At 41.9% G+C, this 13771-nt stretch overlaps 1 protein-coding gene and 1 long non-coding RNA gene across 4 annotated transcripts in view; one reads left to right on the top strand and one right to left on the bottom strand.

Moving 5' to 3' along the window:
- Positions 1-10677, top strand: part of LOC139587951 (uncharacterized) — a 29882-nt gene extending 19205 nt beyond the window's left edge. The window contains exons 2-3 of the long non-coding RNA XR_011678541.1: positions 2359-3333; positions 4414-10677. This is a non-coding gene — a long non-coding RNA (uncharacterized lncRNA). The remainder of the gene's footprint in view (positions 1-2358; positions 3334-4413) is intronic.
- ABTB3 (ankyrin repeat and BTB domain containing 3) overlaps positions 1-13771 on the bottom strand; it is a 175181-nt gene that overhangs the window by 76584 nt on the left and 84826 nt on the right. For all 3 annotated transcript variants that reach the window (XM_071422723.1, XM_071422725.1, XM_071422722.1), the window contains exon 2: positions 4802-4951. In XM_071422723.1, the coding sequence (XP_071278824.1) occupies positions 4802-4951 (150 nt within the window). The remainder of the gene's footprint in view (positions 1-4801; positions 4952-13771) is intronic.

The following is a 13771-nucleotide window of genomic DNA, read 5'->3' as shown; positions in this document are numbered from 1 at the left end:
CATTCAGCACTGTGGATGCAAAAAGAGGATGCTGGGTAATGATAAAAGGGGATAGAGGGTGGCATTTTTCCAATGGCAAAAAGGAAAACCTTGCTGAGACCTGAGTGGTGACAGGAAAGAAATACCAGCCTGAACATCACATCTAGGGACTACTCTAAGTTAAACACCATTCAAAAGCAAAAAAACTCTGATACTAGCAGTGTTAAATCATATCTTCAGATTATCACAGTTTAAAATGAAAATGATTATTCATTGTGGTTAACACTCAGAGCGATACCAGCACCAGTCACTGAGGTTTGCACAAGTCTGCATGGCAAACTTCTCACCCAGGAAAGCCATAGCAGACTGGCCATCTTTGCACCCAAAACAAGCCCCTAACAGTTTTTTGCTCTAACCTGAAGACATACACTAAGAGATGTTTTGGATGACACCCTAAGCCATGGTTTATCTCCCTGTGCTGCTTGAGACACACAGCCGTCTGCAGCCCTACAAACACACGTCAGCACAGGGTGGTTGTCCCACATCAGACACTAACACCTTGACAGTCTTTACCCCAAGGCAGTGAAGGACAAGTATTTCTTGGGGCCAGGATTGGTGCCCAGTGCACTTTAAGGCTCTGCTCTGCCTTCTCACCAGCTGCGTGCACACTCAAGAGAAAGAGGGTCCTCCTTCACCCCAAAAACAGCAATGACCTTCAGTTATGAGCCTTATTCCTTCTGCATTTGGTCTCCAAGCCAGTGGCAGTATTTTTAGATGGATGATGAATAGATGTCTTGGAGCATTATGCAGTCAAATATAACATAAATTTTTGTGGATTGCAAACATGCATATAAAGAAGTCAGGAAAAATATTCAAAGGTCAAAACGCAGTATCATGGGATTTCTCCACAGAAAAAGCTCTCCCTAATGTTCCTGTCTTTTTACTACTCAGTCTACTTATTTTTTTTACATCTGAAAGGGAAGAAATGAAAGAGATGTACTAGAAATCTAGGAAAATCCCAAAAACTTTCTGAAAAAAACCCAAACAGATCTACTCCCTTTCTCTGCTAGGTCAGGTATAGAAATACAGAAATATTCAAGGAAAAAAAAATAGGGGGAATAAAAAGAAAAAGTCCTGTGAAATATTTTCTCTAAAATTCAACAGTGAAATACTGTCAGGCTACTGTTTAAAATCCTATTATTTTTTGCTGTGCTTCAGTTCTTCCCAATGTTGTCTATATAATAAGCATTTCAAATGAAATTACGTTATTTTAAAACACACCGTAGTAGGCAATTACAATTGCTGAATACTAAATGCCAGTATAATATAGACCAGATTTATTGTTGTTCCTTAACTTTCTGCCATGTTCATTATATTTTAATGAATAAGGTTTCACATTAATTTTTTAAGCCTTTGCCTTGGAATCACGCATTACTGCTGTAATTGTGGTGCAGAATTAGGTGTCTATTTACATTCTCCTCCTAAGTCCTGGAGACAAAACCTCCCTTTTTTTTCCCCCTAAGTCAGCAACATCACCTCTTCTTCCTATTTTCTGGAGAGAGCCCCATGGCCAGTGGCACTGCCTCACCTGGCCACTGCCAGCCAGGCCTTGTCCCAGTGAGGACCAATGCCTGCTGCCTGCTGAGCCTGGAGATAAGAGCAGAAGCACCAGGCAAGCAGGATTTGGCAGGACCAGGGCAGCATCCACGAGTCCAGTTGCACCTGCCTGACTAGGAGGACTCTTCAATGGCAGCATCACCAGATGGTGCTGCCCTCCCCATCTGGTTGTATCTGCCATCCCACCTTTCCCCAGTTTTCTCCTACCTTCTGTCACACCCAGGGAGACCCAGCTTACCTGAATGGTCTTTTCTAATACACTGACAATACATGAAAAAACAAAGGGTGCACACACACAAGGACCATCGTGGGTAGGGCAAGGTAAAGGTACCATATGATACAAGGCTTTTTACCCAGTGAATCTCTCCTTCACCTAGGACAGACTGTAAAGAAATTAAGAAGATGTCAGCAGAAATACAGGTGCTGGGCAGAACACAGGTCTCATTTGCAAGCTGTTGTCTTCCATGGGACAGATCTGATTCCCTGGTCTCAAAGCCTCCAGCAACTCAGCAACTGGTCACATTGCTCCATGCAAGGATGCTGGGTAGAACTGAGAGCAGGGGAAGCCTTTCCTCTGCACGCAGACACTTGTTAATTCCAGTTATTCTGTGTACTTACAATACCTTAATTATTCATGTCAATAAACTATAGGAAATCTCATTCAATTAGAATTGCTTTTTTAAATATTTTTTTTTCCTGAGATAAAATTAAATTGCTTTATTACAAGATTAATCTTGCCCTTGTTTTTGTGCTCTTTTGAAGTGAACAGAAATGAAATGCTGGCTCCTGGGACATTGCAAGCTGGTGGGAAAATGCAGACACATGCCTGGGGACTACTTCCTCTGCTGGTCCGCAAGCCGAGTTTCTGTCCTTGTCATCCACTTCTGGTTGCCAACTCCTCCTTCCTCCTCATGATCTTCTCAAATGCTATCCTCTTAATTCCCTCCTATCCAGAGAGTCTCCCTCATCACCTTTAGTCACTCCCTCAAAAGCAGGCACTTTTCCCTATTCAATCCTTCACTCATACCTCACTTTCTCCATGGCAATGCTTGCCATATCCTCTTCTCCACAATGTCCATCCCCCTCACACCACCAGGGCAATAATAAATCCTCCTTTGCCTTCTGCCTTCATGCTTTTATGATTCCCAAGTGCTCTTGCCATCTCCTCCTCTCCACTGCTCTGCATTTCTGCCCCATGCTGTGGTTCCCCACCCACCTCCATGGCAGAGGTTTTGCTGTGACCTCTGGCTCACAACCACTCCTGATGCCACAGACAGACACACAAGCACTGAACAAAGAGCAAACCTACTTGTATCCCTCACTGCTCCATTTTCCTCCCACTTCATGATTTTTCCTCCAAACTCACGAGCATTTTGCCCACCAACATGCTGCAACTCCTTCCACATTTCACAGCTCGGTTTTGAACTCTGCACCGGAACTGCTCCACAGCACCGATTTCTACCCAACTGAGCATATCAAGCCTTGCAAGCTTTGCCAGTTACTGCTCCTCCCACTGCTGCTTCCCTGACATGCATCTGCTTGCAGCAGCCAGGGAGAATCCCTCGAGCTGGCCACAGGGCTTTTTGGAGGGCTACCAGCCTGCTGGATGTGCCAACCTCTCTGACAGCTGCATCCAACTCCCACTGGAGCGCTCTGTTCTTCCAACCGACCACCCTGAAGAGTGTTTTGCCTCTGTTTGCAGTCAACAGATGTACCAACCAAACATTTGAATCTAAGGTAGGACACTTAGAGGTGATAGAGTTCAAACTGTAATATGGGATGAGGTGCTCTATCTAAGAAATCTGGCTTTTTGGGTTGAGTACAAAGGTCCAAAAAAAATCCAGAATAAAAACCCCACCCATCATGAAATACCCACAAATTACTTATATATTAAACCCCAACCATATGAACTGTAAGAAAGAGAGCTGTATCATGCATAATTTAGTTGGCACACAGACAGTACTGTTGTGGGTTTCATGCACGTGAAATAAATGAGCATAAATTACTTCATTTGAATAACACCAAACACCTGATTCCAGAGACGGAGCAACACTTCACACTAAGGCTCTTGGCTTGTTGATGCTGCACCAGAGCAAATTAAAATTAGCAAGCTGAAAACAGAAATTCACCTTGTGTCTTGTAGACAAACATCCTTGGTGCACCCACATCATGGCCCATGAACAGGAGGAACTGAACCATGATAATAGGATGGAGCTACAGAGGAGACTCCTATTGATACAGGAAGTTTAAAAAAATGCACACACAATTCATCAATAAGAACAGCAGTAGGTTGGGTAGGCTATATCTTCATGGATTTGAGTATTTTTAATTTCTCCCCAAAATTTCGTAACAGACCTCAGGAAAAGAATAGTTGATAGTATTTCTCACAAACCTCAGGAAAAAAACCCCACTTTTTTTGTCTGAATAATTCTGTTTTCCCACACATAGCTTCCTGTATCTAACTAGACCACAAACAGGTGATTGGAATGCTTCTCTCTTAAGAAAAAAGAAGTTTAAATAAAGCACTTCTGGTAATTTTACCTCCATGTCACATAAGGATGCATATGACCTTTGCTTCCTACCATTTATTAGTGCCAAAAGCCAAGTTTTCAAATTTTGACAAGTATCACAGATTCCTGTATTTCTCAAAAAGTTCTTTGATTAAGAGCAAACAATTATTCTTTCAGGAGTGAATTCCTCTGCTGCAGGTTAGAGTTGTAGGGCTGGAGAAGGAAAGGCAGGTAAAGGATCTTCTCTAACAAAGGATGAAGTAGATCTGCCTTAAAGATGTGACAACATTTCCTTTACTTTTTGCAGCCTTCAGCTTTCTGCCTGCCCATCATAAAACAGACATTCCACTGAAATGAGACAGGATATCAATACAAGAGACACCTGCAAATCTGGCCAGGCTGAGAGGTGCTCTCAAATACAACACAGGAAAGATGGAATAAAGCATCTTTCACCTTTAAAACTGAGAGCAATGTATGCAAACAAGCCATAGGCATTGCTATGAGTCTGCACAATACTTCTTTCCTCCTATAGTTTCAGCTTCATGAACTAACAATGGAGCATGAACACAGATCTGCCCAACATCTCCAAAATTATGCAGCCCCCTCATCTCTCCTCAGCAGAACTGGGCAATGCACTTAGCTTTGCTTTACTTCAAGGAAAGAAATCCAAACATTCTCAACAGCCTGGTACTTACTGAGTTCAGCAATGCTCCCCACACGTGTGGCAAGTAGAGACTGTTCGATGGTCCTCAGCTCCGACTGGCTGAACATCTGCACCTCCCCGGGCTTGTTTGACCTTTGCTGGTCCTTGTGAAGGTTCAAGCTGTCCGGCAGGCAGAGAACACCTACGTTGGATAAAAAGAAAGGAGAAGCCCAATATAATTTCAGCTAGTATGGTAACTTTGCTGCCACCACCACATCGTTTTGGGGACATTCCAAGATCCAGCCTGCATGTGCAGAGCTGGAAGACAACCAACATCTGTAACACAATGTCACTGATGACTCATGCAGAAGTGGGCCTTGTTAGCCCTTCTGAATGTCTTCAAGCTGATTACGATGTCACCTCAGGACAATTCTTACAGAAAAACCTAGGAGGATTGCTCAAGGTGGAGTTCAAGAAAGTTTCAAAGAAGCCTCCAAGAAACTACTCTAAACCTACACAAAATTATTAGAAAATGGTACCTAATGGTATCTCAGAATTCCTAAATATTGGCTTTCAAATTATATAGGAGACAGACAACACATTTACAGCTTTTTCCTGCAAGGGGATTTCACTGTCAATTGCCAAAATAAGGGACAGCATCAAGATGCTGTAAGTGTCATTGATGGCTGATTGAATTTCTTTTGTAAATACAGCTTCCAGCAATTGAACTGCTTGGGCTCCAAAAGCCCATTATGCAGAAGCCCTTAGAGCAGTGAATTTTTATGGTGCAGGGCAAAAGTAAAGCTACTGACATAAAATGATTTACATACACATTCATTCAGGCACAAAAGTCACTTTCTGTCATGACATGTAAACCCTCAGGAATAGATGGAGGGCATCTATTTATTCACCAAAATCATTGTCATGCTAAAAATCAGAACGTATTTACAAGAGCGAACACTGCATTACCAGCCTTGGGCAACAGCTGCATTGGTCCAGCTTGGAGAGCAGGCTCTCCTCCCTTCCCAGGCTCTGTGTACAGTCAGCTCTGGCTATGCTTTTCACAGCATCACCTTCCTAATCCCTCTGGGACATTTACAGGTCGAGAGCCACTGGTGGCAGTGGAATTGTACCTCTTTATGATGATTAAATATCATCTCATCTCCAAATATTACCTTTGAAAACAAGCTAGAGTAGGAAATGTATTTTTTCCATTAGCGCTTACAACTCCTTTCTTTAAATACAGTGTAGGTTCTGCCCTTATAGGCCAAGCAGACTTTGCAAAACCCATTAAGGAAGAGGTACATATTTAATGTTTCTCTTCAAGGGAAGAATTTGCTTCATTTCCAAGCTCAGTAAATATATGACACCCAACTCTAATGACCAATAATTCTGTCAGTAGATTGATAGAACTGTCAACTGTTGGAGCACTGCAAGATCAGGAAATGCACCTGGAAGGAAATGCTTCTCAGACATCTTGTTAGCTTCACCAAACCACCTTGGATTCCCCTGCTCACATCTATCTCCTCCCTGCAACCAATTGAGTCTGCAAGTTATATTTGCAGCATGCACCTAAAAACATCCATCCTGGGAGGAGAGAGGTGACACAGGTTCAATGAGCCCATTCCAAAGAAAAAAGCAGGGGTATACCCTGGGAAAACCAAGACCAAAGGTCTTGTCCACCACGGCCTTGAGACAGCAAGCTAAACTAGGATCATCCTCTGCACGCAGCAGTGGCACCAGAATAAAACCCCCAATAGCCTGTTCGAATCTTGGAGAAGGATGAGCAGGAACACGTATTTCCCAGCCCCTGGCCCTGGTCCAGGCTTGTAACAATGCCATGAATGTGTAGAAGGTCATGAGAGAGTAACACAGCTCGTAAGAAAGTGCCCTGGAGAGAAAAGAGCAGACACCTGACACAGCACTGGGGAGGGAACAATTCAAAGCCAAGAGGTAAGGAAATAAAAGCAACAACAGTTTATCAAACAAGCTCTTCCTATTTTCCTGCCATCACTCAGTGGCTGACTCTCATAAACACTTGGTGCACTAATCAACATTTATATTCCGTGGATGTACAGAGTTTGGGAAGTACAACACCTGCATTTAAAATGCAGGCTTGCCTGCATATTTTAGTAAGTATTCTCTCTCATTTTTTTAGGTTCTTCTTTATAATTTTAATGGATAGAAATTAAGACCAAATTGGAAGAGTCTTCCCTGCAGAAAATAGATGTAAAAATGATCTAATATTCTAAGAGATTTCTAAAAACAAGAAATAGAGCACAATTAGCTTTATGGCATCTTTAAAAAATGAATTGGATAATTTTTCTACAAAAACACATCTTAAGTGCATAGAAAAAAAAATACTGTTTTAAGATAACTATATAAATAAAATTCAAATGGTTTAAAACTATAATTATACGCAGAAGATATTTCTCCAAGTGATTGATGCAGTGGGATATAAAAATTTTATTCTCTACTTTGCCTATGACTCTGTTCCCACAACTAGGCCTTTTCCTTACAAACAGCCCTAATGATTAATTACTCTTGTCTTTAGTGAGGGGAGCATATTCTTAGGCTCTTGGAGGAAAAGTACCAATGAAATGCAAAATGAGCTATTGTTAGAAAACTTAACAAATTATAGGATGTGTCATGCCAAAGGGTTACACTTGGGCTGGAGATTAGCAGAGACACACAATAGCCAAACATCTGATTCTTATATCAAAACTATAATTGACCAGAGCAAGTGACCAGCGGGGTGATGGAAGATTTGTTTGTAACTCATAATTTTGCTGGATGAAATCTGGTTTTCACAAGCATGGAGAAAATGAATTGTGTGGCTTGGGCATGCAACTCAGCCAATCTTCTAGCTTCAACTGTTTCCCCCAAAAATATTAAAGCAACTAAAATGCTTTTTAGAAGAAAAACTCCCTCTCTTTTTATCAGTGTTTGATGTAAAGCCCAAATTTTCTGATGAAAGGCTATAGCAAGGAAGAAGAGAGCACACCAAACTGAAAGGGAGGAGAAAAATATAAACACTTTGTGATTATAAATATCTTTTTTTATAGACAGAAAATTCTAAAAAGCCACCATCATCTTTCACTGGTTTGGCTACATTTAGTTCAACTTCCTTATTTTCATTCTCTACCACTTGGTATTATTCACTTGCTTTTTCAGCCTTATTGTGTTGAAGGTGAGGATCTCAAGTTTCCAAAGGCCTGAAAACCAGGAGTTTTTCCCCGTTCCTTTTCTGGCTGTCACTGCCAATTCTATCTGTCATTCCACACCAAAGATTTCTGTGCAGTATCTTCAGAAATGAACAGTGGTACCTGTCTTTTCTCTCAACTGGCACTGTTCAATGTCCTTCCTTTCTGCATGGTTACTCAACCCTGTGCTCTTCTTTGCCCACGATTTTAGCCCTCTTCTTGCCCGTGATTCCCTGGAATGGCAGTGAAGTAGGCAGCAGCTGCCCGATGAATCCCAGGCCAGACTCCATTGTGCATCCCTGTCTGCTCTGTGCCACCCAGCAACGTGCACCAGCCATAGCTCAGCTGCTGTGAAGTGCTGGAGCAAGGCAGGACAGCCAAAGCACTCCATGTATTTGGATTTTGTCACCTCTTTTGGTGCTTCCCCTTGTCTCTCTACCCTCCCTGGGGCATGGATCTGCCCAGGACTTGATTGCATGGACACATCCAGAATGGGCACTGCTGTATTCACTTTGCCCCAGGCCTCAAAGTACCCTCCAATCTACAGGTGAAAGACTGAAGAGAAATCATACATTTTAAAATCAGTAGGATGCCAAAAAAATCACAGTGATAAGCTCCTAATGCCCCCCCCCCCCATCCCCCGCCAAATCTCTAGAGAAAAAGCAACATCATAGAGAAAATCTGATGCACAATTAATACATTTCACATTTCCCTGCCTTCTGGGCTCAGCTAAAGCACAAGCCAGAGCTCAATCCCTAAGGACTTAAAAATCCCAAACCAAGTATTGCACAAAATAAAGGTGCCCAGACTTTTTATATAAAAGGAGCAGTTATTTTAAACCTTCATGCAAACTCATCCAGAGACTGGGGTACTGGTTAATTCTTCCAGCTTCCCCATGCACATTCCCACCTCTTGGGCTTAGCTGATGAGCCACCCTGCACTGCAAAGCAGATTTTGGCACAAAAATACATGCTTTCCTTCATACTTCTTTCAGAGCTTGCCACAGAGCTGAGCAATGCTGTCAAATATTTGAGTGCATCACACAAATATCCCAAACTCAGTGCCCAGCAGCAGTCCCAACAGAGCTCCTCAGTGTCTCCCCAGCAAAACAGCCTGAAGGACCTGAAAGCCAAGAGCAACCCCAACACAAGACACAGCAGCCATTGTGTGACCTCTTACAGCTTTTCAGAGCAGGAGAAATACAGGGATTGTAGACCAAACTTCACCTAAATACAGAGGAGTCATTTAAAAAAACATTTTTAAAATCTAAGCTCTACTTCTTAATTTAGACAGATACCTGCACTTGTATACCAGCACTTGCCCAAATAATTCCTGAAGTGATGGCACCTATGGTGCCCAGACCTCAACTATTGCTGAATCTATATATATATATAGAAATATATATATATATATATATAGATATATATAGATATAGATATAGATATAGATAGATATATATATACACCTGTACATAAAGGGATAGAACAAGGCAAGTAAGAAGTGTGCCCTGCCTATATTTATGGTCTGCAATATCTAATGTCATCCAAGTCTCAAATTCTTTGCCTCCTCCCTCTCCTTTAGTATTCAAATCCATGCTCTAAACAAAACAATTTTTCAAAGGCATTAAATTAATAAAAACGCCCACTGAAAAATGTGATTCAAATTGACCTATGGCTGAGTAATTAGCAGATACCTAATACAAATGTGTTTGCTTTCACTAAAAATGTAAGTGCTGTAAACACCAAAAGTACTTTTTTCACATTACACCATTCATTCCTTTGGAAAGATTGCCAGACTTCTTTGTACCAATTTAGAGTCTGAATAGAAACATGAATGCTTTGCTGCTCTCTTGTTATTTTTCTTTAAGTGCTACTACTTTCAAGAGAAAGTAATTCAAATAATCTTTTACCTCCCTCTTTATCTATTACATCTTAAGCAAATGTATATATCTGGAGAAGAGTTAATACTCCCACTGCAAGGAATAGCTGGATCCTACTAAGAGTTTAAAGAATTTAAGTGTGCAGGATAGATAAAAGGCAAATTGCTATACAAAATGAGCCTGAAAATGGTAGTTAACCCTGAGCTGTCCCCAATACGTGGTGTTGCATATTACATTGCTCAAGTAAATGCCAACCTTACCCAAGAGGACTACCTTCAGGAGTAGAAAATCCCCTCAGTCATCACAATTTATAAATTTTATTACATGGGAACACAGGACCAAAAAGTCTTTAAGATCAGTCTTCTCTCATAATCATGAGACGTTCAAGAGCTTGCAAAACATCAATAATAAAAAAACAAAAAACCCCAAGCAAACAAAAACAAAAAACAAACAAAAAACCCAAAAAAGCCCAAAAAACCAACCAACCAAACACCAAAAAAGCCCAAAACCAAAACAAAACCACAAAAAACCCACAAACCCCCCCCCCCAAAAAAACCCACAAAAAAACCCCACAACCACCAACAAAAACAATCCCTTTTCTTTCACAAGTTCATGTACTAAAATACTTTCCAGCACCAGAGAACATTCCTGACATCTATATAAAGGTGAATGGGAAAAAATAAAAGGGTCAAAGGTATTGCCAGCTGCCTTTGCAACAGCAAAATAATTGGCTAGGTACAAACCCCTCTTGGCTGGTATTCCAACATGCAGAAAACTCTCCCGACCCCACACCCTGCAGTCCTGGTGGCCAGGAGTACATGAGGAGGCTACCAGCCAGGTGGTCAGCAGCTTCGGAGGGATGATATGGGATCAGCAGCACCCTGAGCTCAGCTCCCTCACACCAAGTGCACAGGAGCTGGTGAATGCAAAGTGACACAAACTACTACAGTCCAAGCTCACACCTGGAAAGAAACCCTATGGTCTCTTTCCAGGTGTGAGCTTGGACTGTAGTAGTTTGTGTCACTTTGCATGGTCTCCATTGTTTTAAACAACCTGCGCCATCATTCCCAGGCTCAGCTTGTCCACCTGATGGGCAAGGCAGATGGAAAACATTCTCCTTACAGAAATGAGAGCATGGGGAAAACTTTAAAGTGAATCATATCAGCCACTGCTTTAAGCTAACAGACGTCCTGGAAACCATTCAAGGCAAGAAGGGCAAAGTGTCTTCTTTCCATACATTCCAACCCAGTGAAATAACAAGGAGTGGCTTTGCATGGAGAAAATGCAAAGCACTTGGGAAAGCTAGGTGGTGAGATCAAGTTTCCAGAATTGGAGTCTCACAGTAGGCAGAGCAGCCCAAACGAGGAAGAGTGGAGCAGGAACAGGAATCAGGAGACTAAAGGGACACTGCCTTTGTGTGTCTTTAACACCCGGTACCTAACAACATGAAAAGGCATTACAAAGCTCTATACTTCACCTCAAGATGCTGGCATTATGCAGGTAAGGTAATATTCATATCTAATATACAGAGAAAGTGCAATGAAAGAAGAGAAAGTGAAGCATAGGAGAGTTTAGTAACTGATTCAAGGTGAAATAAAGAGTGTCAGAGAAAACCAGGAAAAGACCATAAGGCCTCTAGTTAACGCACTTTAACCACAGGAGATCACCCTTTCTCTCCTGGAAAAAACAGGAGAAGAGCAAATGAATACTGCTTAAAAATTACAGAACTGAGAGCCTAACTAAATCATCCAAAGCAGAGAGCCCGTCTCTGTGAGACAACAGAGCAGATGCTACAGGAAGACAAGATAATAGAATTATATTACAAAATGCAATGGTGACATCTTTTCTTGTAACAAAGTTCCTTAGCAGAGCACATTCTACTTAACTGGGATGTCCTCCCTATTAGGATCCCTCTAAAGGCAATAGTTTTTGCTTAATGATAATGAGTGGCAATCACTGCTGCTTAAAATGGCATAGAAGTAACAACAATTCAAATAAATTAGGATATATTCTGCTAGCACCAAGCAGTTAAGTGGTGCACAACCAAGTGGAACGTGGGATGGATTTCATTGTTCAGGCTATATATTACAAAACAAAGAAGAATCAGAAAATTAAATCCCCCTAAACATAGAAACTGAGCTCCCAAATCACCAACTACAGCTCTTCATTTATTTTTATGGGGATATAGGGAAAATAAAATCTTAAGTCTTGCCAAACTGAATTCCTAAACTTCAAAATTCTCAAAACCACCACAGAAACAACTACAAAAGCAGTAAACATGGAGCAAGCCAGTCCATGAGAGAAGTAATGGAGATCCATCTCCTCATGCTTATCCCCAAAGTCTTGCCCCAGTTTCTTAAAGCGGTCTTTGTGGTACTGCTGAAGATGCTGTTTTCCAGCGTGCATCCACAGGCTGGACAGCCAACACGTGGGATGACAGCACAGTAAGGGGCATCTAATGCCACAGTGAGGCACTGATAGGCACCCTGTGCCTTCACCTCCCTGTGATTTTCACTACTGCTCTCTCCCTGCTGGCCACAAAGGGGCATTTTATCAACTTTGGAACAGGAAAATTGCACGCCGGCACTCTGCTCAGTCACACTGTTCCACTGTCACAGTGACCATAAAAGTTCCAGTGAGAGTTGTGATTTTTTTGGCAGGGAGATGTTAGAGCTGACATAGTGCATTAATTTCATGTTGAGCACCCATCAGCTTGAGATTACCCTGATCTAAACTATGCTGCTCTAGAACTCATGATGTCTGGGAAAAAGGTTTTGTCTTTTTGATAGGAGGCATTCAGATACAAAAAAAAGGGGGGAAACAATTTAAAATGCCAGTACCATCTTCCTTCTTTGCTACATGCAAATAAATATAACACATTCAGCCCTCAGTGTGGTGACCCAAGAACAAGCTGAGAGGTCAGAGGGAACCTGATGGAAGAAAAGATCACAATGAATGTGTTGGCAGTACCAGAAAGTGAGAAAGTTTGAAGAAATGCAGATTTGATGGCACCCAGTCGAATCATGAGAGTGCTCTTGCAGCAAGACCTAAGACACATACTCCAGGAGGAAAGGGATGTGCTCTGGTAGAAATGTGACCGTGGGAATGTGCAGGAGTACTAACTCATGCAAAAATGGGTTTGGCTAAAAACAAGCACAAGTTCCTCTTAGACTGAGAGTTCAAAGAAGGTCTAAGCCTTTGAGTCACCAAAAATGACTAAGAATGCATTAATGGGTTTTATTTTACGGACAAAGAGCTGTCAGTTGATAACAGCAGAATGGGAGAGGATTCAGTGATTCATAGCTATAATACACTTTCCCAGAGCCTGTAATTTCCTTCATTCATTACCTGGCCCCCTGAAATGCCCAGCCTGGAGTGAAGCCTTCCCCTTCAGAACTGTGGTATGAGCACAGCCTGAGAGCCCCACAGTGCTGATATAGCACCTCTCCTGACCCAACCCTGTCTCCTCCAGTGTTTGACACACAAGGCACCAGAAGCTCTATCACGTATGAGCAGTGAGCTTCTTGTAACAATGCTGGTTTGGGCTTCTGGAGAAGACAGACTGAGGATCAAACTGCAAATGAGTAATCCCACACAAGGACGTCATCTTCTGGTTTTGCGAGACCTACAATCCAAACAGGTTCGTGTTCCAGGTACTGCAGCTATAGTAAAGCAGCACAAAACGCCTGGTCCAAAAGAGCATATTTTCCATTGCTTTCTCTGTGTGCCACCATCCTTTTGCCATCAGATGACTTCAAGGGTCAGGCACATCATTCCAAAAACACTCACGTGCTTCTGTTTCTGGGCAGTTGCACTAATACTCCACCATACACTTGGCAAGAATACTTTGAAAACCCTAAAAAACTCCTCTTCCATTTGCTTCAATATTTTCAAAGATTAGTATGCTTTGTACAGGAGAAGTAGTTGCTTGCCAAAAAGC

The sequence above is a fragment of the Agelaius tricolor genome, unplaced genomic scaffold, assembly GCF_023055355.1.
Source record: "Agelaius tricolor isolate 1412-34295 unplaced genomic scaffold, bAgeTri1.0.p SCAF_3, whole genome shotgun sequence".
In the NCBI taxonomy this organism is placed as follows: Eukaryota; Metazoa; Chordata; class Aves; order Passeriformes; family Icteridae; genus Agelaius; species Agelaius tricolor.
This window is presented reverse-complemented; position numbering and strand designations above follow the sequence as displayed.